General features: G+C 54.8%; 1 protein-coding gene across 1 annotated transcript in view; it reads left to right on the top strand.

The window, feature by feature from the left end:
• The window catches only part of LOC104059347 (rho GTPase-activating protein 39), a 60,094-nt gene that overhangs the window by 19,806 nt on the left and 18,847 nt on the right, over window positions 1–21,441 (top strand). The window contains exons 2-3 of the mRNA XM_054081349.1: window positions 10,010–10,408; window positions 20,015–21,323. Of these exons, the coding sequence (XP_053937324.1) occupies window positions 10,010–10,408; window positions 20,015–21,323 (1,708 nt within the window). The remainder of the gene's footprint in view (window positions 1–10,009; window positions 10,409–20,014; window positions 21,324–21,441) is intronic.

Here is a 21,441-nt window from a genome sequence, read left to right as displayed (position 1 = left end):
GCTGTTAATTTTGGTGCTGCCCTGACCCGCTCCTGCAGGATGAGCTGCCCTATTGCCATCAGTTCTGCTCTGGCGACGGAGTGAATCGGGAGACGCGGTGGCAAGACGGGAGCTGGCAGTGCTGGCCAGTGGGCTTGGAGGAAGTTTGGGAATGGCCGGGGAATAGGCAAAAACCAGCGGAGTCTGAGCAACCAAAAGACCACAAAGTTTCTGATCTGACATCTCTATCTTTGAAAATGTCACTTAGCAGAAGGCTTTGGGCTTTGGTTGTGTTTTTTCTTTAATTAAAAACACCAAAGTAATGAGACACTGTGTGCTAGGACCTTTTCCTGGCTCTCCTGCCTCTAACCCACCCAAGCCCTTGTGATGTGCTCCATTCTCTGGGATGCGTTGCTGGCCTGGGCTCTGCTCTCAGCGGGCTGCCCTGTTCTGCTCTGGCTGGAGCTGAGCATACGTGCTCAGGCCTGGAGCGATTGCGCCTGTTTGGTCTGTATTTTCACAGTCTCGTCTGTCTCCTGTAACGCAGGGGTTGGTTTGTTTGCACAGTAGTTATTTTTGGAAGCAGGAGCATTTTAGGAACAGGCTGACATATTTATTTTAGTTCCTCTATAATTTTTGCTAGAAGGATTCATGTGTTTTCAGAATAAGTTGAGATATATTTATATGCGTGTAGGGAGCATGTTGTTTTGGGTACTTTATTATTTCCCCTAAGACCTAAATTACAGCTTTTCTGGACTTGGATGAGAGAAGGCAGTGAGTAAAACCTAAATTGACCAAGTCAGCTGGTGGAGCACCACTGCGAGGAGCTGGTGCTAGAGACCTTCTTGGAGGTGCTGTGCAACTCAAGGATGCAAATGGGTTTTACAGCCTTGTCCTGGCTTTGATGTGCAAATCGGAGTGACTTGGAGTCACCCTGGAGTTGCACTTTGTTGCTTCATGACTGCACTGTGCGAAGCTCTTCTAAGGAGAGTCTGTCCAACAGCAGATCCAGTGTGCTGGGGTCACTTTGCCTGTCATGCAGAAAGGAGCAAGCATGGTCCTCTTAAAATAATCTGTGCTGATGACAGGGAGCTTGAGCACAGCCTGGGCTGCTCTTCAGCCAGCCAGGAGCCTGGACCTGCAGAGGACCAGCACTTTTTCAGCTGACAGATGGGAGATTGAGATGAGATTTTGGGAAGAAATGTTTTCCTGTGTGGGTGAGGAGGCCCTGGCCTGCGTTGCCCAGAGCAGTGCTGCCCCATCCCTGGAGGAATCCAACCCAGGTGGCTGCCCTGTCCCAGGCCAGGTTGGATAGGGCTTGGAGCAACCTGATCCTTGGCAGGGCGTGGGACTGGATGGGCTTTGAGGTCCCTTCCAATCCAAACTATTCCATGATTCTATGATCTCAGCAGCTTTGGTGCCTCTGGGATATGGTACCCGCTCCCTCCCCATTCCTTGACTGGATTGCCTTGGCTTGCTGCTGGGACCTCCCTTTGTAGCACTCGGGGCTGCAAACGTGGCTTGTTCTCCATAAGGCTGCTCTTGCATGCTCTTTCCCCTCTCATGGGCCTCTCACAATGCGCTCGTTAGCAGCAAATGAAGGAGGCTCTCGACTCCCTGTCTCTGTAGGACAGACCATTTCAGATGCGGTCCCCATCACCCCAGCCACTTGTTGCACCGAGGAGCCCTGGACCCCACACATGCATCCCTCCCTCTGGCTGGTGTCACAGCATGGCACTTCATTCTTCCCTCTCAAGGAGGACTGCTTAACGGGCACTTAGTCTCAGCATTGACACGTCCTCAGTTAGATGACCTCTTATCATGGGATCTGCCCAATCCTGGGGTTCCACTGTCTTCTGAGGCTTCGCAGAGACTTTAGCAGCCCTGACTTGGAGCTACAAGCAAGGAACTGGAGCTCTTTGTGCGAGGATACAGCAAGCTGGCTGCCCTGCACAGGGTGTGGTAGCAACACCTTCTCCATGCAAGGCACAGAGATGGTGTAAAGGAAAGCATCAACGCTTGTACAGGTCATGTTGGCCTATGGCCTCTCAACTTCTTCAGTCTCTTGCTGCCCTGGAGGGTCCCCTGTCCTCTCAGTGTAGCCATCCTTCAGTGATGCTAAATATGAGACTGTGTACTGGCTGAGTTCAGACTCTCCTTTCCAAGCTTCGTTTCCCAGCTGCTTTTCTTCATGTTGTGGCCACCTTTGAGCCTGTTGCAGGCTGCCTTTGAGGGTGTTGGTCTTCAAAAATCCCACTTGTTATGGACAGTTTTGGACAGAAAGGACTTGGTACTGCCCCGGTGCTCTGCAGGGCTCATCCCAAAGCAAGGAAGTGGGGGAAGAAGGTGGGATCTTGACCCGGAGCACAGACGTGCAAAAATTACAGAATGTGGCAGTGAAATGGGGATGGAGCCATAGGAGCTCTCCTTGCAGCCGTGCAAAGGGGTTTGCTCCTACCACAACATGAAGTTCCACAAGGCAGGGCTTTCCCATGTCTTTCCATGGGGCTCTCCTGCTGCTCTTGGCAAGTCAATGCCTCCCTGAACTGCTGCTGAGCAGCACAGAGAGTGAGGGAAGAGAAGGCTTCACACAGAGAACTGGGTGGACGCTCCCCACTGGTCTCAAGCTGACAGCTGTAGCTGAGCAAACATCTCTTTACTCTAATCTTTGGACAGCCTTGGCGAAGAACTTGCGGTGTGCAGGGACTGTGCTTGGCTGCAGGGCTGTGGTATCACCTGGGGGATGGTGGCAAGAAAACAGACTCCTCTGTGGATTAGTGGCTGTTCAGCTTCTTGGGGTTTCTCAGCTCTTAGAATCATAGAATCACGGAATCATTAAGGTTCAGCTGATCCAGTGCAAACGTCAGCCCAACCACACCATGCCTGCTAAGCCACGTCCCCAGCTGCCATGGCCACACGGTTTTTTAACCCCTCCACCATTGTCCTGGACTGCCTCTGCCAGTGCTTCACCACTCTGTCAGTAAAGAAATTTTCCCTAATATCCAATCTAAACCTCCCCCTGGCACAACTTGGGGCCATTTCCTCTCCTCCCATCCTTTGTCACTTGGGAGCAGAGACCAGCAGTCATCCCACCACAACCTCCTTTCCAGGAGCTGCAGAGAGCGATGAGATCTCCTCTCAGCCTCCTCTTCTCCAGGCTAAACAGCCCCAGGGCCCTCAGCCGCTCCTCATAACGTTTGTTCTCCAGACCTTTCTTTTCCTGCAGGTGACTCTTCTCCTGTGTCTGGTCCCTTCCATTTCTAGTCCTGCTCCGATCTCTTTAGTTAGAACAGTTTTATTCCTCCCTAGACACGTGCTAACATTTGTAGTGCCTGTGAGCTCTGATCCGCAGATGCTAGCAGGATGCTCTTTCAGGCTGAAATACCCTTGTTAAAAAAAGTTATTCTTTTTAATATTTGTAATTCCAAGGCTTTGCCAAGCAGGAATGCCAGCCAGGAGGGACCAAAGCTGGTTTGGAAGGAGCAGAGTTTGCCAGTGTCCAGCACCTCTGTCCCCGAGGCTGGCAGGATGGAGCGCTGCAGCTTAGCCTCGTCCCTGCTCCGTCTGTGCCAACACTCCATACAAAACAAGCTGCTCGTAACTGGGGGAGCTGGGAGTGAAGCAGTCTGCACTATGGGACGCAGTTGTGCACAAGAAGCCCTACGCCTCCTCCTGCTCTTTGTGTGCCTGGAGCACTAACCCCCTCCCAGCACATCACTGCTTGGGGACCCTCCATGGCCCTGTCACCCCTCCAGAAACCCAACGTGCCCGGGGCACAGGGGCTTTGGCTGCAGGAGAGCAGCTGGAGCTGTGGCCCAGTTATGAGCTAAGAGGGGTGGGAAGTGTTTGTGTGTTTCCTCAGGACACAGAGGGAACTCCAGGAATGTCTTCGACTGTACAGTAGGATGCACACTGGGAGTGTGGATTGTTTTTTGGAAGCAAGTGTGGATTTAGTTGAAATTCCATGGTGTGGGGGGCTCTGGTGACCACGTTGATTCTCCAGTGCTGCCGCAGTGCCAGCAGTCTGCGTGTCCCCACGCTCAGACTGTGATGGGTGTTTGGTGTGGATTTGCAAACTGGGCCTGCAGGGAAGTCCTGCGCCTGGGAACACTGGGTCCCAAGAGCTGAGACCGATTGGAACCCTCACAGTGACCCCAGTGGTGTGTCCATGTTTGGAGCAGGCACACGCTCCATGGCAGCTGCATCACCCAGTGCTTGGAGCCAAGAGGATGGGGAAAAGCCTTATTCAAACCATTCCCAGGAAACTTCTTTAACCCAGTGAGGAGGAGTTGGAATTAATTTTCTGTCCAAGTTATGGCCTTATCTCTCTGCAATCCTGGGTTTATCACGTCTTTCCAGAGTTCCTGATGTTATGTTGAAGGCTTGTGTGGCAGCCCGGGGCTGGCCCTGCTCCAGGAATGTGCTCCTTGCTTTTCTTTTCCTTTCTTTGCATATGAATGTGATCATACTGTACTCCTTGGTATTTGTGTGCTCTGTACAGATTTTTTCTCTGGTTCAGCTCCAACTCAGTCATCCTCAGCCCCTCAGTTTTAAGGGGGGCAAAGAGTTCACCAGCCAAAGTCATCCACTTGCGTGTCTTTGCATGCAAAGATAACTGTCAGCTTGCTAAAACGGAAGACTATAGTTAGCAACACGCGCTTGATTGTGGCTGAATGCCATGAGAAGAATTCGTTATTTTCAATAGCTTGCACTTAACAGAAAATATCTGACCTCTTCTCTCTCCCGAGGAGCAGCAGCCCTAGTGGGACTGTCGGTATTGCAGAGCTTCACTAATCCAGTTGTTGTCAAAATGGATCAAACCCAGCATGCTCTTGGACACTGAAAGGGTTGATCGCTGTGCTACACCTTGATCACTCAGCTGGGGTTTGCAAGGTTTTGTTTCTTCCTTGCCAAGCAAATACTCATTAACTCCCTCCTGTGTTTCTCCTGGCCACATCGGTGTGGCTCAGGGAGTCCTACTGTGCCTACTTTCCTTTTCCAACCCTTCCAATGCCTGCTTCCCCTCTCCACTGCCCTTCCCCTCCTCAGGGCTGTGTTCCGTGTCCCCCACCTTTGAGTGAACCTTCCATCTTCCAGCACCGGTGGCAGCCACTCCCTGCCTGAGGCTGCCCGTGTGCCACGTGGGTCTGTGTCCCCTCTTCAGTCCCCTGTGCCCCTTTTTCCTGCTGACTGCCTGCATTGTGGTGTCTCAGAGGTCACTGCTCCTCTCTTGGCTGTCCCTCTCTGCCAGTTCCTTGTCCCGCTTGCGCTCCTTTGCTGCTGTCTCCCTGGACCTGCGTGTCTTGCTCTTCCCAGCACTGCTGGGCTCTGCTGCTGCCCTAAGTTTCCCCTTTTTACACCTTGTTTATGGGTGACACCTTTTTGCAGTTGACAATGCCTTTGATAACAAGGGACTCGCTGATTTGTTCCTCTGCCCGTGGTTTGACATTGTGACTGCATGGAAATAACCAGGCTGGCTCTGCGATCCTCACCCTGAGCCATGGCATAGGTGTGATACGACTGTTCCTGTTGCACCTTAAATCAAACAGGGCAACTGATCCAGTTTTGACCGTAAAATACCAAACAACAAGCCAGATGTTCTCTGGACATCAGGTTTTCCTTGGCATCAGGATCCACTTGCCAGCAGAGTCTTGGCAGTGCCCTGCCCTGCTGTGACAGTGGTGGGCACCCAGCAGGAGCTCACGCCATGGGCAAAGGCAGGAGCTCTGCTCCCAGCTGCTTGTTGGACCTTTGCAGACAGTTGTGGTGAAGGGCCATAAAGATAATGCAAGCACTGGAGCATCTCCTGTGCGAGGACAGGCTGAGAGTTGGGGTTGTTCAGCCTGGAGAAGAGAAGGCTGCAGGGAGACCTTGGAGCAGCTTCCAGTGCTGAAAGCAGCTCCAGAAAAGCTGGGGATGGGCTCTTGATCAAGGAGTGCAGGGATAGGGTGAGAGGGAACAGTTTTGAGCTGAAAGAGGGGAGATTGGTGTGAGATCTTGGGAAAAAATGTTTTCCTGTAAGGACGGCAAGGCCCTGGCCCAGGTTGCCCAGAGCCGTGGTGGCTGCCCCATCCCTGGAGGTGTTCCAGGCCAGGTTGGATGGGGCTTGGAGCAACCTGATCCAGTGGATGGCAGGGATGTGGAACTGGATGGGCTTTGAGGTCCCTTCCAACCCCACCCATTCTATGCTATGACTCTATGCCATGAAAAAAAAGTGGCTTTCACCTGGGTCAGCTTCCCGGGCAGCCTGTCTGCGGGAGCCTGAGCATCCACCCACCATGAGGCTGTGTGGAGGTCAACATCACATGGTAGATGCTGTGGTGTGGAGAATTGCACTTTTTCAGGGGCAGTTGAGGTTTATTTTGGGTTGAACTGACATCGTACCTATCAATTTTGCATCCTCAGAGAGTCAAGGAGCAGCCTACATTTTAGGGGCGCATGCCAGACCGCACAGACTTGAATACAGCTGTGGTTTCCTAGCAGGGAGGTGTGCTGTGCAATTAACCCCCTCGCAGACTTGCCTGGTGGGAGGGGACACGCTGACCTTCCCCAGAAAGTGAGGGCAGAGTCGAGGGCCAGAAAGCGGCTCCTATCCCATGACCCTGCCAGCACGGGTGAGTGCCAGGAGTCCAGGCTGCCCTTTTGGACACGTCAGTCCAGACCCCTCGGAGGAGCCACGCCAGCAGCAGAGGGAGTGTGACAAGGCTGCAGTGGGATCTCCCTTCTCCTGCTGCTCCTCTGGGAATGGCTTCTCCTGCCATGCCCTCTCCAGGGCGAGCTCTGGAGGCACTGAGCAGGAGTGGATTTCGAGGGTGGCCCTGGTTCCATCCTCCATATGGATTTTATTAATAACAACAACGTGGGTAAGTTAGGACCTTCTTCCTGCAGTCTCTGCCCCTCCACGGGGAGAGGAGGAGGGTTGGGGCCAGACTCGGGGGGTGCCAGAAGGAGTTGGGGGGCACAGGTAGGTTTGACCTCTGTTTTCAGCTCCACACTGGAACGTGTGCTGCAGTGTTACTTGAGTGGCAGCATCTTTCCCATGTGGGAAGAGGCTCCTCTGGGGTTTGCACCCCTTCTTCTGTTTACCTGGGTGTCCTGGTTTCGGCTGGCACAGAGTTAATTCTGTCCCTGTAGCTGGTATGGTGGTTCAAGGGTGAGAATAATGATGATAACATGTTGATGGGTTTAGTTATTGCTGAGTAATGCTTACACCAAGTCAAGGACTTTACAGCTTCCCATGCCCTACTGGGCAGCCAGTGCGCAAAAAGCTGGGAGGGGGTGTTGGTTGACAGTGGCTGAACATGAGCCAGCAGTGGCCCAGGGGGCCAAGAAGGCCAACAGCCTCCTGGCTTGGATCAGCCATGGGGTGGGCAGCAGGAGCAGGGATGGGATCGTCCCCCTGGACTCTGTGCTGATGAAGCCACACCTTGAATCCTGGGTTCAGTTTTGGGCCCTTCACTCCAGGAAAGACATTGAGGGGCTGGAGTGTGTCCAGAGAAGGGAATGGAGCTGGAGAAGGGTCTGGAGCCCAGGGGTTGTGGGAGCAGCTGAGGGCCCTGGGGCCATTTAGCCTGGAGAAGAGGAGGCTGAGGGGAGACCTCATCGCTCTCTGCAGCTCCTGGAAAGGGGGTTGTGGTGAGGTGGGTGCTGGGCTCTGCTCCCAAGGGACAAGGGATGAAAGGAGAGGAAATGGCCTCAAGTTGTGCCAGGGGAGGTTTAGATTGGATATTCAGGAAAATTTCTTTACTGACAGAGTGGTGAAGCATTGGCAGAGGCTGCCCAGGACAATGGTGGAGGGGTTCAAAAACCATGTGGCTGTGGCATCTGGGGACGTGGCTTAGCAGGTGCGGTGGAGTTGGTCTGATCATAGTATCATAGTATCACAGTATCATAGTATAGTTTGGGTTGGAAGGGACCTTGAAGATCATCTAGTTCCAACACCCCTGCCATGGGCAGGGACATCCCACTAAATCAGCGTGCCGAAGGCTCCATCCAACCTGGCCTTGAACACCTCCAGGGATGGGGCAGCCACAGCTTCCTTGGGCAACCTGTTCCAGTGCCTCACCACTCTCATAGTGAAGAAAGTCTTCCTAATGTCTAGCTTAAATCTGCCGCTCTCCAGTTTATACCCGTTCCCCCTGGTCCTATCCCCACAAGCCTTTACGAATAGCCTCTCTCCAGCTTTCCTGTAGCCCTTTCAGGTACTGGAAGGTCTCTATAAGATCTCCTCGGAGCCTTCTCTTCCCCAGGCTGAACAAGCCCAGCTCTCTCAGCCTGTCCTCACAGGGAAGGTGCTCCAGCCCTCCGATCATTTTTGTAGCCCTCCTCTGGATTCCAGAACTGGACACAGTAATCCAGATGAGGTCTCACAAGAGAGGAATAGAGGGGCAGAATCACTTCCCTCGCCCTGCTGGCCACGCTGCTTTTGACGGAGCCCAGGACACAGTCGGCCTTCTGGGCTGCGAGTGCACATTGCCAGCTTGTGTCGAGCTTCTCATCAAGCAGCACCCCCAAGTCCTTGTCTGCATGGCAGCTCTCAATCACTTCCATTTCCCATCGTGCAGTGAAAACGGGGATTGCCCTGACCCTTACACTTGGCCTTGTTGAACCTCATGAGGTTCTCAGAGGCCTACTTCTCCAGTCTGTATGGTTGGACTGTGTGAGCTGAGAGGTCTTTTCCAATCTTAATTATTCCATGATTCTATGATTCAAAGCTGGCCAGAGGAATATTCCATACCATATGGGGTCATGCTAAGTATACAACTGGGGGGAGTTGGACAGGGACAGGGTTGCTGCTTGGGGATGGGTTGGGGATCACCCACTGGGTGGTGAAAAACTGCTTTGTGTGTCACTTGTTTTGTATATTCCATTATTATTATTATTTCTCTTCATTTCCTGTCCTATTGGTCTGTCTTTATCTCTACCCACAAGTTTTACCTTTTTTACAATTCTTCTGCCCCATCCCACCGAGTGTTAAGGAGGAGCAATAGGGTGCATGGTGCTGAGTAGCCAGCTGGGGTTAATCCACAATATTGGGCCAGCCAAAATGGGGGCATTGGCTTTGCAGAGCCCCTCTGCTCACAGCGGGCCAGCTTTTTGGGGTAGATGTGTCAGGGTTAAAGGCTGGTGTGCCCTGGGTGAGGGCTGCCCAGCCCAGCACCTCTGTCGCCACAAACCCATCACGCTGATCTGCCTGCTAACGTATGGCACTGCCCGAGTTGTGCTGTTGCAGAACCCGAGGCTGGGTCAGCGTGGGTCTGGCGAGGACCCTGGGGCTGGAGCAGCCCCTCTGGGTGGCAGAGGGGTTACACATCAGCAGAAGGCCATGCCTGTCCTTTACCCCACCTTACACCCACAGGGCCACCAAGGGCTTTGTCCCATCAGTTGCAGAAGGAGGGGAAGAGGTTGCAATGAGGATGGTCTCATCCACCAGTCACTCCCCACATTTATTTTTTGAGAGAGTAGGTGTGGGCTTTGAGTGGGGACCAGGTGGCCCAGAGGTCTCCTGCATCCCTGCGGTGTGTGAGCCCTGCAGGCAAGCTCTTGCATGGGAAGGATACCCACATTGTCAGGAGCCAGGGGTTTTGTCTCCCAAGGCAGCAATAACAACAGGCTGCAGCTCCCAAAAGGATAAGATCCTGCTATGTGGATCTTCCATGAGGTGCCTCGCGCATCTTGCCAGGCAGCAGCACTCCTGCAGTCGCACAGCCTTTGCTGTGAGCTATCAGAGCATCCGTGGTGGATGCTCGCCTGATCGGAATCGCCTGTCCCAGGCTGGTGAACGGTGTGAGCTGGTGTTAGGGCCCAGCCGAGGGAGTGACCCCCTCTGCTCTGTGCCAGGGAGCTGCTGATGTGGCTCAATCCCATCTCAGACCCTTCCCCTCGTCTTCCTTAAGCTCATTAAATCACTGAATGGCCCCTGGCAACCCTTTGATCTGCCTGGCCCAGAGGCAGCAGCTCTGTGTCTCCCAGACACCCCCTTTGCCTTGGGGCTCTGGCCCAGACTAACATGGCTCTCATGTCCCTGCAGATCCGACTGGGTGGAGATCATCGAGCCCCGCTCCCAGGAGCGGATGTATGTCAACCTGACCACTGGGGAGTGCGGCTGGGAGCCCCCTCCCAACCTGAAGGTGCGCCAGTCGGACCAGAAGCAGTGGTGGGAGCTCTTCGACCAGAACAACAACCGCTTCTACTACTACAATGCAATCACGCAGCAGACAGTGTGGCACCGGCCCCAGGGCTGTGACATCGTGCCCTTGGCTCAGCTCCAAGCCATGAAGCGCAACTCCCAACCCAACTGCCGGGGCCGGCAGCACCGGGGCAGCACCGGCAGTGACGGGAGAAGCACTCCCATCCAAATGGCCCTCGTGCAGGAGATGGAGAAGGGCAAGGGGGACTGCGCTGCTGAGAAGAGGAAGGAGCCTGGCAGGTAGGGAGAGCTTTACCCTTCTCTGGTTTTATCTCATAGTTGGCTTCCGTTGCCAGGAAGACACTGGTAGCTGGAGAGAAGGGCTGGAAAGCTGTGCTGCGCCGTGAGGGTGCAGTGCTGGGGCAGAGTGCTGCCAGGCCAGTGCCACGTGCCCTCCTCTCCTCGGGGTCCACTTTCACTGATGCAGTACCCCTCAGATGCCCCCGGTCTGGGCCGGGCACCATAGAAACAGCCATCGAAAGATAATCATCGCTCCAGAGCCTGTTGTGCCAAACAGGAGAGGGACAGGCTGGCGTGTCCTGCTGTGATGAGAGCTCTGTTGGATGCTCATGGCAGGATTTGCTGGGACACCGTGTGAGGCTTCTGCGGGGGGTGCCTGGCTGCTCTGGCTCTTTCCCTCCCCACTGGCTCTACTGCTTGCATGCGCTTGCAGCTTGGGCCAGGGTGGGAGGTGGAGCCGCAGGGACGGAGCTCCTGGGCGCAGTTATTTGCTCACATCAAGCCCGAAATGAAAGAACAATAACGGGATGCTATTTTGTTTGGCTACGAGATTTTCTTACACTCAAACCAGTCTGACAACAATCGGGGGGGGGGGGGGGGGGGGGGGGGGGGGGGGTTTATGTTGGAACTTGGCCAGCTCTGGCTGCACAAAAGCATTCCCAAAACCATTCCCTCCCCAGTCCCCGCAGGATGACCCCTTCACCTGGGGCACTGCATAGGGCTGTCCTACTGTCCTCCTGCCCCGTCTGGGCATCCTCCTGCCTTGGAGATTGTGTACCACCAACAGTCAGGGGAGGCCGTGTGGTGAGTGGAATTGAGTCATGCTGAGGAGAGGGGACTCATGCAAGGGCTCACTGAGAGCTCCGGTGAGCCTGGCACTGCTGCTATCCATGTCAGTATTCCTTGTACCGAATCTGGGCAATGCAGCGTGCCAGGCTTCAATAACAGCTTGGTTTGGGGGTTGAGGTTGCCTGTCTGAGTGCCTGGTGCTGATGGGGAAAGAAGAATGATGCCAAGATGGTGAAAACCGTGTAGGATGGTGATTCTGGAAAATACTATACCCAAGAGCACCTTTAACTGAGGTTTATCACTTCTCTGCTGCCCCCTGCAAGGTGCTACCGTATTCTCTTCATATGTGTGACTGCGAGGCAGTGGTGATTATGCACATAGAGTGCACCAGAAAGAGGCCAGAGCTTTACTGGTACCTGCATGACTCCGGTGGCTCCTGCCTCACTAACAGCCCCTCTGAGCTTCAGACCCAGACAGAGGACAATCCCTGCTCTGACAGGAGAAACCCAAACAGTGAGAAATGCCTTAAGCTGAAACCCAGTAGCTCCTATTTCCCTCCAGTGACCACAGGTGAGCCACTGGCCCATGGGGTTTGCCACAAGCTGACCAGCTTTCCCTCCTTGTCCCTGTGCCGCCCAGAGCGCTGGGGAAGCTGAGATAGGCACCAACAAACTACATGTTTCCGAAGGAGCGAGTGCAAGAGCCTTGCGTAAGGCATGAAACATCCTGAGTTCCATGGGGTCCAAAATATTTCTGACAGGCTCTCAGGAGGGGAGTGTGGTCTCTGCTGCCTCAGTTCAGGGATCATCTGTACCCTGGGAATAACCAATGTCAGCTCTGCCCTGTCCCCCAGCTCTCCAGCCCTCTCGGCAAGGTGGGCTCATACAGGAGGAAGGGGAGCAATGCAACATGGGCCGGGATTGCTTTACCTTTCCTTGCCAGCCAGGCTGATCCCAGGCAGCATGTCCGGTGTCGCTGCTGGTTCTCCTGCAAGGAAAGGAGGTGGGAAGGGATCCTCCCTCGCTCCATCCCAAACCCAAGTCTTTGCAAGAGCCTAAAGGCACTTTGAGCCCGCAAGAAACTCCGCTGAAGGACAGACACTGGGAGAAGTGTGAGTGGCAGCTTGCTTGGGAGCTAGCAGGCTGCTGGGTGGTGCAAGGCTCTTACAGTTCCTCACACCCAACAGCACTTGCCAGTGGAGGCTGCTTTCTTGGAAGCAGGACATTGAGCAGTTTCCTTGCACATCGGTCACGTGTCATCACTCCTGTTTGTGAGTGGGGGTTGCATGTCCGGTCATGGCATGGAGAATGATTTCCTGACCCGAGTCTGACACCCAAGGAGAGCTTTCTTGTCTTTTCCTAGCTCGTAAAATGGTAAGCAAAGAGCTGAGCCCAAAGCAAGTGTTCCCAGGTGGGGTGTCTGCTCTAATAACAGCAAAAGCGCACCAAGCTTGTCAGCTCTGTTCTCTGCGTTGTTTTCCAAAGACAAACATAAGTGTGTGCTCTTCCTTCCCTGGGCAGGGATGCAGCTGTATAAACAGAGGGCATTTGGCATCCTTATAGGTACCTGCGCCTGAGACTTTCACTTTTGTCTCTAAGGAAAGCACAAAAGATATGTTTTTCTCCCCTTCACATTTCTCATCCCGTGATAGATGAAGAGAACAGTGTGGTCCCCAAGAGGGCCTCCGGCAAGCACATGCCCAGAGAGCTTGGGGAAGGGAGTTCATCCTTTCTGCAGTAATACTTTGTACTTGAGGGTTTTTGAAGGGTTTTTTTTGCTTTTAGCAGACTGTTTTTTCTCACTCTTCCTCTTCCGTGCCTTCTGTCAGCACTGCTAATTCTGCTGTGCCTGCTGCGACATCTTGGTGCTGCCAAACACTCAGCACACTGCTCTTGACAGTCTCAAATGGAGCGGAGATACTCCCCGGACAGACAAGCGATGCACCACTGCTCCTTGCTGCCTGTTCGCTGTGTCTCCGTGCCCATCTCACCCTCTCCCTTGCTGCCCCACCACTCACTGCTGCTCTTTCAGCTCTCTAAAGCACACTGCCTCGGAGCAGCCTTATCCAGACAGCAGCCCTTGGCTTCCCCAGGTGGCATGGGGGAGGTTGATCCCCCAGGATGTAGAATGATAGAATTATAGAATCATAGAATACTTGAGGTTGGAAGGGACCTTTATAGGTCATCCAGTCCAATCCCTCTGCAGGAACAGGGACACCTTCCACCGGATCTGGTTGTTCAAACCCCATCCAACCTGGCTTTGATTTTTCCACGGTTGGGACATCCACCACCTCCCTGGGCAGCCTGGGCCAGTGTCTCACCACCCTTGTCGCAAAAAATTTCTTCCTTATATTCAGGCTAAATCTCCCGTTCCTTAGTTTGAAACCATTCCTCCTTGGACATGGCAGCTGCTTGCCAATCCTGCTGTGATCCCACAGCCCCTGAGGGAAGCTCTTGCTCCAGTGTTGGATTTTGGCTGTGCTTTTGGGGGCTGCCCAGTCCTGTGTCAGCTCTGCTGGAGCAAGGGCAGCAGGCAGTGCTTGCTCTACATCTCCAGACCCCTGCCCAGCACTTGAGATCCTAGCAGGAATGAAGCCAGACACTGTCCAGGAGAGATTTGGGCCAAACAAGCCTTTCACATACTGGAAAGCTCTGCAAAGGACAGACATGTTCCTTTGGCTGCCGTGAGATCAGCCTGGGGGTGAAAGCAGCCAGTAGCATTTTTGTTGTGTCTTGTGAGCCGCTGCAGTCATGCTAGGTTTGCCAGAGCTCCTTGGACCTAGGCTGGGCATGCAGAGAGCCAAGGCCTGAAGAAGAGTCTTGTTGGGAGCAGAGCCTACAGCGCTTGGGCATGCCACCAGTCAAGGCCACCAGTGGGCTCTGCCGTCCCCAGCCCTGCTGTCCCTGTGGGCTGGCCCTTTTCCTCTCTTCTTGTGGTTCTCCAGGGGTTGGGGACTTGTTTCAGAGTGGGGTTCCAAAGTTCCCCTTGCAATAATGATGCATCTCAAAGTCCTCCAGGCAGAAATCTGCTGGACAGGAGAGGCAGGGGTCCCTCTGTGTGGTCCCAGGTTGTGCTGCCCATCCCCTCATTGCCCATCTCCCCACAGCTCAGCATCCTAGGCCGGGAGGGAGAAGGGTCTTGGTCTTACCATGCCAGGAAGGTGTGCTAGAAGAGAACTGAAGGGGACGTGTGATGTGAAGCCTGTGAAGGTGGCTATGAGGTACCTCTGCCTCTTCCACATCTGGTTTGCCTCATCACAGGCTTCCATCTCTTGAGGCCAGTGCCCGTAATGCCAACATTAAGTTCTTTATAATTGGGCAAGGAGCCCTGTCAGGATTCCTAACACATGTTCGTTTCCTTCTTCCATCGGTGGCCTTGGGGCAGGGCACGCAGGCACAACACGCTTTGCACATGTCCACAGGCTTGGGGGCTGTGCAGACCTGGGTTTGGTTGGGTCACCTCCACAGGGTCCCCATCCCTGCTCCAAGCCGTGCACTGGAGGAAGCTGGGGCAGTGCTACTAAAATACAGGCATCGCTGTAAATTCACCTCTGCCAAAGCACCAGGAAAACAACTGCTGTTGGGGGCAGAGCTCGAGTGCGGGGCCTTTTATTCTGGCTTCTGGGAGGGAAAAGCAAACAATGAAGCTTCTGAGCCTGGGAAGAGCTGCTGGATCCTCTAGGTCTGCTGGAGCTGGGTGAGGGCTGGGAAAAACAGTGCTGAGTCGTGGTGTTTATATTGGAGCTACTTGAAAGCGTTCCTGGAAGGAACTGCCCTAGGGGACTCCGCGAGGTCTCTGCTGCTGGTGGGATGTATCTCCACCATGGCTTTGCTTCCCATTAGGGCTTTCACTGCTCAGAAGGAAAAGGCTGAACCTTTTTCCATGCTGGAAAGGGAGGAAGTCCCTGTTCTTTTCTTGGTCTTCTTGGCAGCCTGGGCATGGGGTTGGGGGAAGCTGTATTCAGACAAGGCCCCAGAGATTGTTCATGGCTGTGCAAACAGGCTTTTCAGAACAGCTTTGTCTCCTCTGTGGTGGTGACTCTTCACTCTGACGTCTGGCAGCCAGGGAGGCTGGGGATGGCACATTGTGTCCGAGACTGACAGGTGAAGTGGGACATGGCACGTGTTTGGAGGTTTCACTTCTCCATCATGTTCCTTTATAAACCTCCTTGTCCAGGGGTGTGTGATGGCCGCAAGCTGGATCATGGCTCCCTCTGCCCTCAGTGACACTGGAGCAGCGCAGCTCACCTGTCTCCTCCAGCCCTGTAAGACCCCCTGGATATCCCAGTGGAGCCACCCAAGGACATTGCTGTGGCATGAGGAACATGTCCAAGTCCCACACCAGCCCTGAAGGCAAAGCAGCTCAGGCATTGGTGCACCCAGGGAGGTACCAACACGTCCCAGGTACTGGGCAGCCCCTGGCAAACGCTTGGGTGTGTGGACCAGTCCTTGCATCCCGAATTGCAGCCAGGGAGCATGGTGAACAGGGAGGATGGTGAACAGGGAGCATGGTGAACAGGGAGGATGGTGAGCAGCCAGTGGTAAGGGCAGGATGGGGGTGGCACTGATGAGGACGTGTAGCCCTGTGACCAACCAGGCTCTCCTCCCTGGGGCTGCAGGGACTTCTCACACCGCTGCAAAAGTGTGGTGGATGGTGGCCTTGCTCATCTCCTGCCTCTGACTGCACCTTTGCAGCCCACCCTGCTCGGCTGCCCTGCGTGGCCACCACACACAAGGACCCCGTGCCATTGTTCTCTGAGAGCTACCAGAGCACCGCTGGGATCTGCCAACTCCAGAGTTTGCAGCAGTTGATCAGAAATGGCCCAGGGTGGGCTGGCTCCCATTGTGAGCTTTTCCCACCAGCCTGAAGGAGGGAGCATGAGGCAGCAGAGCCCGTTTTTGTAGCCCTGTTGTCTGTCAGGGCACAGACCTCAAGTGCCAGAATCCTGCTTGCAGGGAGGCTTGCTGCTCATGGCAGATGTCTTGCCTCCATGCCTTGCCATGGCTGGTTGGCCAAGCCATCCTGCTGGCAGTTCTGAGGGAGCCTGTGGAGCTGCCACAGGGAGAGCCCCATGCCAGTGCAGAGTTCCTACTGCCCCCTGTCCTACCCCTGTGGCTGAGCCCACACCACGGCCCCACCCTGTGCTCCCATCCGGACAGGGCCAAGGTGTGAGAATTGGCTCGGGACAGTGGAGACACTGTGCTTCAGGGTGCCCATCACCCTTTGGCTGGTGCTGGGTCACAGGTGGGCAGCCTGTCCTCCGTGGGAGGCCAAAAATCTGGGCTTTGCTCTTTTTCACAGTGCAAGGCAGACATCATTGCCTGATGGAGCCCCACGGGATCCCGAAATCATAACAACATGGTGGGGCGAGAGCCCGTCTCTGTTGGCCGGGCTGGTGGTGGTGTGCAGATGCCCAGCCCCGTGCCCGAGCAGGGACGGATCGGGACGTGCTCGGTGCAAATCGGGACAGGCACTGCTCCAACTGATCAAGTAGGAGGTGGTGCTGCTGCTGGCTGTGCAGGCAGGGAGAGGCTCCCCGCTGCGAGCTGAGCGAGAAACGAGCAGAGCTTTGGGCTAAGTCCCTGCCGCTCCGGGTCAGCGTGGCTTTGGGGAAGGCTGGAGTGACACTGGTGGAGCTGCCGATGCTGGGTGGTACTGGCACACACTGAGGCTGGTCGTGCCATGCCTGACAGAGGTAGGTCTGCCCAGTCTTCGCCGGGGGGGTGGTTTGGCTGCACATGGAGCTGACTGGAGGCACTATGGTGTAGGTGAGGGAGAGGAGTCACCTTGGGAGGTGATTCAAGGAACATGCGGGGGTCCAGCGCCTTCCCACAGAGCGCAGGGCTGTTTTCCAGCTGGGAATCTCTCGTGGCAGTGGGACATACCAGCAGGTCGGGGGCTGTGGTGTTGCAGGGCCACAGCTCTTCACCCTGGGACCCAACAGACGGATGGTGCTAGTCTGGATGTGACACTGCTCTGGCTGTACCACAGCGTTGAAATCACTCCCGTGCAATCTCTCTTGGCCTGCCACCAGTTGGGAGGCTGTGAGTGGCTCTGTCCTGCTTGTCCTTGACACAGCTCTTTTCCCATGTCACTCCCCTGCCATGAACCAAGCTGCTGGCAAAGTGAAGGGGTAGGCGGAGGGTGCCAGAAATGCGCCTTTGAACACCTACCAAATGCTGCTGCTCAGGTTTTTCCTGTTAGGCCAGGAGCTCTTCGAGGAACTGCCATGTCTCCAGCAGTGCCTATACTTGGGATCAGAGCTTGGCTGCGTGCAGGAGGAAGGCACCAGTGTGAGAAGTCCCTGCAGCCCCAGGAAGAGGGGCCTAGTGGGTTGAAGGGCCATGTGTCCTCACGAGTGCCACCCCCATCCTGCCCTTACCACGGGCTGTTCATTGCCTGTGTCGTTGCTTGGCTGTGCTGGCGGGCACTGCCTGCTACAGGCGTTGTGCCTCTGGGAAGAGGCGGGCAGAGGGTGAGCTGCTGACCATAGAATCATAGACTCACAGAACGGTTTGGGTCAGAAGGGATTTAAAGCACATCCAGTTCCACCCCTGCCATGGGCAGGGACACCTCCCACTGGATCCGGTTGCTCCAAGCCCCATCCAACCTGGCCTGGAACACCTCCAGGGAAGGGGCAGCCACCACTGCTCTGGGCAACCTGGGCCAGAGCCTCCTCACCCTCACAGCAGAGCATTTCTTCCTAAGATCTCATCTCAATCTCCCCCCTTTCAGCTCAAAACCCTTCCCCCTCGTCCTATCCCTGCACTCCCTGATCCAGAGCCCCTCCTCGGCTTTCCTGGACCCTCTTGGTTTTGGCAAAGCAGGAGAATGGGGCTGAGCTTACTGGCAGCTTGGGCGGGTGGAGGGAGGCCAATCCCAAATCCCTTGGTATTTCCCCAGCAGCTGCTCTTGGGACGGGGCTTGGGTCAGTCCTGGGCTGCTGTGGTGGCAGGGAGGCAGTTCTTCCTCATGGCACAGGCATCTCCATCTTGAGCAGTGCCCTTTGTGCCTTTGCGGGAGGTGCTGGGAGAGGTCCCAGAGCAAGGGAACCTCAGGATGGGAAGCAGAGGACAGTGGCCCTTTCTCAGACCGCCTCTGGTCACCGGGGTGGTCGCACGAGGCAGACTTGTGTCTCTTGTAGGGAACGAGCCAGACCCTGCAAAGGCAGCCACGTGGCGTGGAGTGGCCAGAGGGCGGCAGTGGCCTGTGGACCCTGGCTGGGAGCCAGCGGCTGTACCCACGGCGTGGCAGCACCGGCCTCACCCACGCCTCTCCCTGCATCACTGTGCCGAGGTGGGAGTCACAGCGGCACAACGATGTCAGAGAGCATGTTTTGCCAAAACTGTGGTCAGCGGTGGATGGGGAAGGGGCAGGGGGACGCCACCCCCTTAGGAGTGGGGTGAGTGGGAGCAGACGTGGGATATTGGGTGTGGGGCAGGGGAAATAGGGCACCCACAGCGATGTGGGGCTGGGGTGTGGGAGAGCAGGGTGGGTGTGGATGTGCCCTGGTGGTGGGAGAGCCACGGCCGGGAGCACAGGCAGAGCACACCCAGGGCAGCCGTACTGCGGCACTCTGGCACCCAGCAGGCCAAAGGTCTCTGGAGAGCAGGAGCGGAGTGGAAGAGGGTTGGGATGTCCGGATACCCTGGGGCTTGGCAGGGAAGGCACAAGGGGGAGGCACTCACTGAGAGGCAGGTCTGGGCACGTGGTGGAGGTGGGTCTGTCTGCGCAGGGGCCATGGAGGTCACCGGCACAGGATGGGGAACAGGATGAAGGTTCTAGGAGTGCAAAAGGCTGTGAAGGTGTTACAGGAACATCTTCTGTCGCAGACAGGGTATGTGAGTGCACCTTCTAGTCTTACGCAGTGACAACTAGGGCAGATACATGAGGGTAGGAGACAAAATGGGACTGGGTTAAAGGGGACCTTCCTGGGGACAGTGGTGCCTTTCCTGAGCTGGAAGCTCAGGCTGGTTTAGCAGCCTTTCCATTCACTTTTCCTCAGAGCTGCCAAACACAGCCCTGCTCTAGTGGTAGCCTGATGGACAGCAGGTTGTTTTACACTGCAGGGTGTGCCTTTGGGGCTGGGATGTAGCAGTGGGCACTCTAGGTTGTGGTGGATCCTGAGTACCACCATGGGTTGCAGGGTGCTCCTGGCTGAACAAGGCTTCACAGCCATGAGAGCTGAGCAAAACCAGGAGGTTTGGCCAAGAGAACCAGATCTGAGGGCATCTGAACCGGACTTGGGGGGATGCTCTGCAGAGGCTTGGTGAGTTGTGTGAGAATGAAACACACATCCCCATACACCTCCCATGGACCTCAAGGTTCATCTGCAAAATGTGTGTTTGGGGACGTACAGCACACAAATCACACGCTCTGGAAGGATTGTCGTCATAGTTTGACAGTCTGAAGGCAGACCCTTGGGGTTATTTTCCAGCTCACTGCTTGAGTGCTCCAGGATAGTTTACTGGTCTTCAGCTGGTCGTTCTGGTGCTGTACCAGCTAATTGAGCCTTGGAAGCGTAGGCTGTTTCCTATCTCGGTGCTGCTGATACCAGACAGGTTACAGTCTGATTAACTTGTTTCATCTCATTGTTCTGCCATGCGCGACTCAGAAATTTATCATGTGTGTAACAACACTGTGTTTCTGTTTTGGGAAGGGGATCTCCAGGAAAAAGCAATGCAGAGCTGATAGGACTGGTTGGGGAATCTCTGGGCACTTTGGGATACCCTGTTTGCTATTTGGGTGGAAGTAGAGCATACTGCAGTTAATATAATTTTGAAATAACTCCCTGTATTTGTATCTTCCTTCCTTTAGGGAGACTCCTACCCACTGGCAGCCTCTGCCAGGCACGAAAGCAGCCATGTTGGTCAAAGTGAACAGTCTGAGGCAGATACAGAGCTCGTCAAACAGTTCGCTTCAGCTGCAGAGCGCTCCAGAGGCCAGCAGCCAGAAATCTCTGCCAAAGCCAGCCATATATGCTCAGCCTCAATCCACATCCAAGAGCCCTGGAGACACAAAGCAAATGCCAACAGGAGAAACAAAGCAAGCTATGCAGGTCAAGAAGACGGAGAATGGTGGGTTTTGCCTAGTGCTGATGAATGGTCCAACCTCTCAAACACCTCCAAGGAGCCAGACAGGAACCCCCCAGCCTGCATCCCCCAAGTATGCCTCCCCCGCACCTATATACGATGAGCCGTCTCTGGAGTCTCCAATTTATGATGAGCCACCAGTAGATATGGACACAGAAAGCATCAGTATGAGTGGGATGTCCCCACCAAGGTCACCAAGCAATAGCTTAAAGAAGCACCTGCAGCCAACCAAATTATTACAGCATCCAAGTGTGCAACAGCAGCAAGCTGCAAAGAAGCATGCAAGGAATCCTTCTTCCACTGAATACAGCCCAGCTGGCAGAGAATATATAAAACACATGGTCAACGTTGACCAGTCTTCCAAACTCTCCCACTCTTCTGCTGCAACAGCTGATGCCTCTGCTAAACTGCCCGGCCAGCTTACTTCAAAGGACAGCTTCAAGCAGTCTTGGAGAATCTTGGAAGCCAATGTCCTCAAGAACATGGAAGCCCATCACAGTCGGCAGAACAGCCTTCAAACTCAAGAGTACCCAACTGGTATAAGCCATCAGGATTCTGGTTATTCGACTGGCCCTTCTCCAAGCCTCAGAAAAAGGAAAGGAAGGAGGCAAGGGACAGGTCAAGGAAGACCTGGCTCTGTAGGCAGCAGCAGCGAGCTCACAGCTTTGAATGATAAGCTGATTGCTGAGATGCGTGCTGTGGTGGGCAGGTCAGCAGCTTGCAGGGGGAGCAAAGCCAGCCTCGACACTGAAAGTCTGGAGAGTGGTGTCCCGGCAGAGAGCAGCAAGGTCAGATTTCAGTCTGACCACTTGAAAAAGTGCATCAGCCGGAGCTCAAGGGACGATGTCTCAGCTAGCAATAGGTCTTTGTATAGACAGGGCCTGGAGAGCAGAGGCAGCTTTCCTGAAGATGTGGCTGCTCCACAGGACACAGTGAGGCAGAAGAGGACTTTTGAGAAAATAGATTCTTTAGAAAAGAATGTAACTAGCCAGACAAGTTTGGCTTCGTCAGATCCCATGCATCACTCCTCCCAGGTACCTTCCCATCCATGCTGGGTCCAAAGCACCCCTTTTCTGGGCTGTACCTGGGCTACTCCTCGGTGGGTTTGATGGACGTGCTGAGGGTGGAACATGTCTGTGCCGGCAGATTAGC

The sequence above is a fragment of the Cuculus canorus genome, chromosome 16 (genome assembly GCF_017976375.1).
Source record: "Cuculus canorus isolate bCucCan1 chromosome 16, bCucCan1.pri, whole genome shotgun sequence".
Classification (NCBI taxonomy): domain Eukaryota; kingdom Metazoa; phylum Chordata; class Aves; order Cuculiformes; family Cuculidae; genus Cuculus; species Cuculus canorus.
This window is presented reverse-complemented; position numbering and strand designations above follow the sequence as displayed.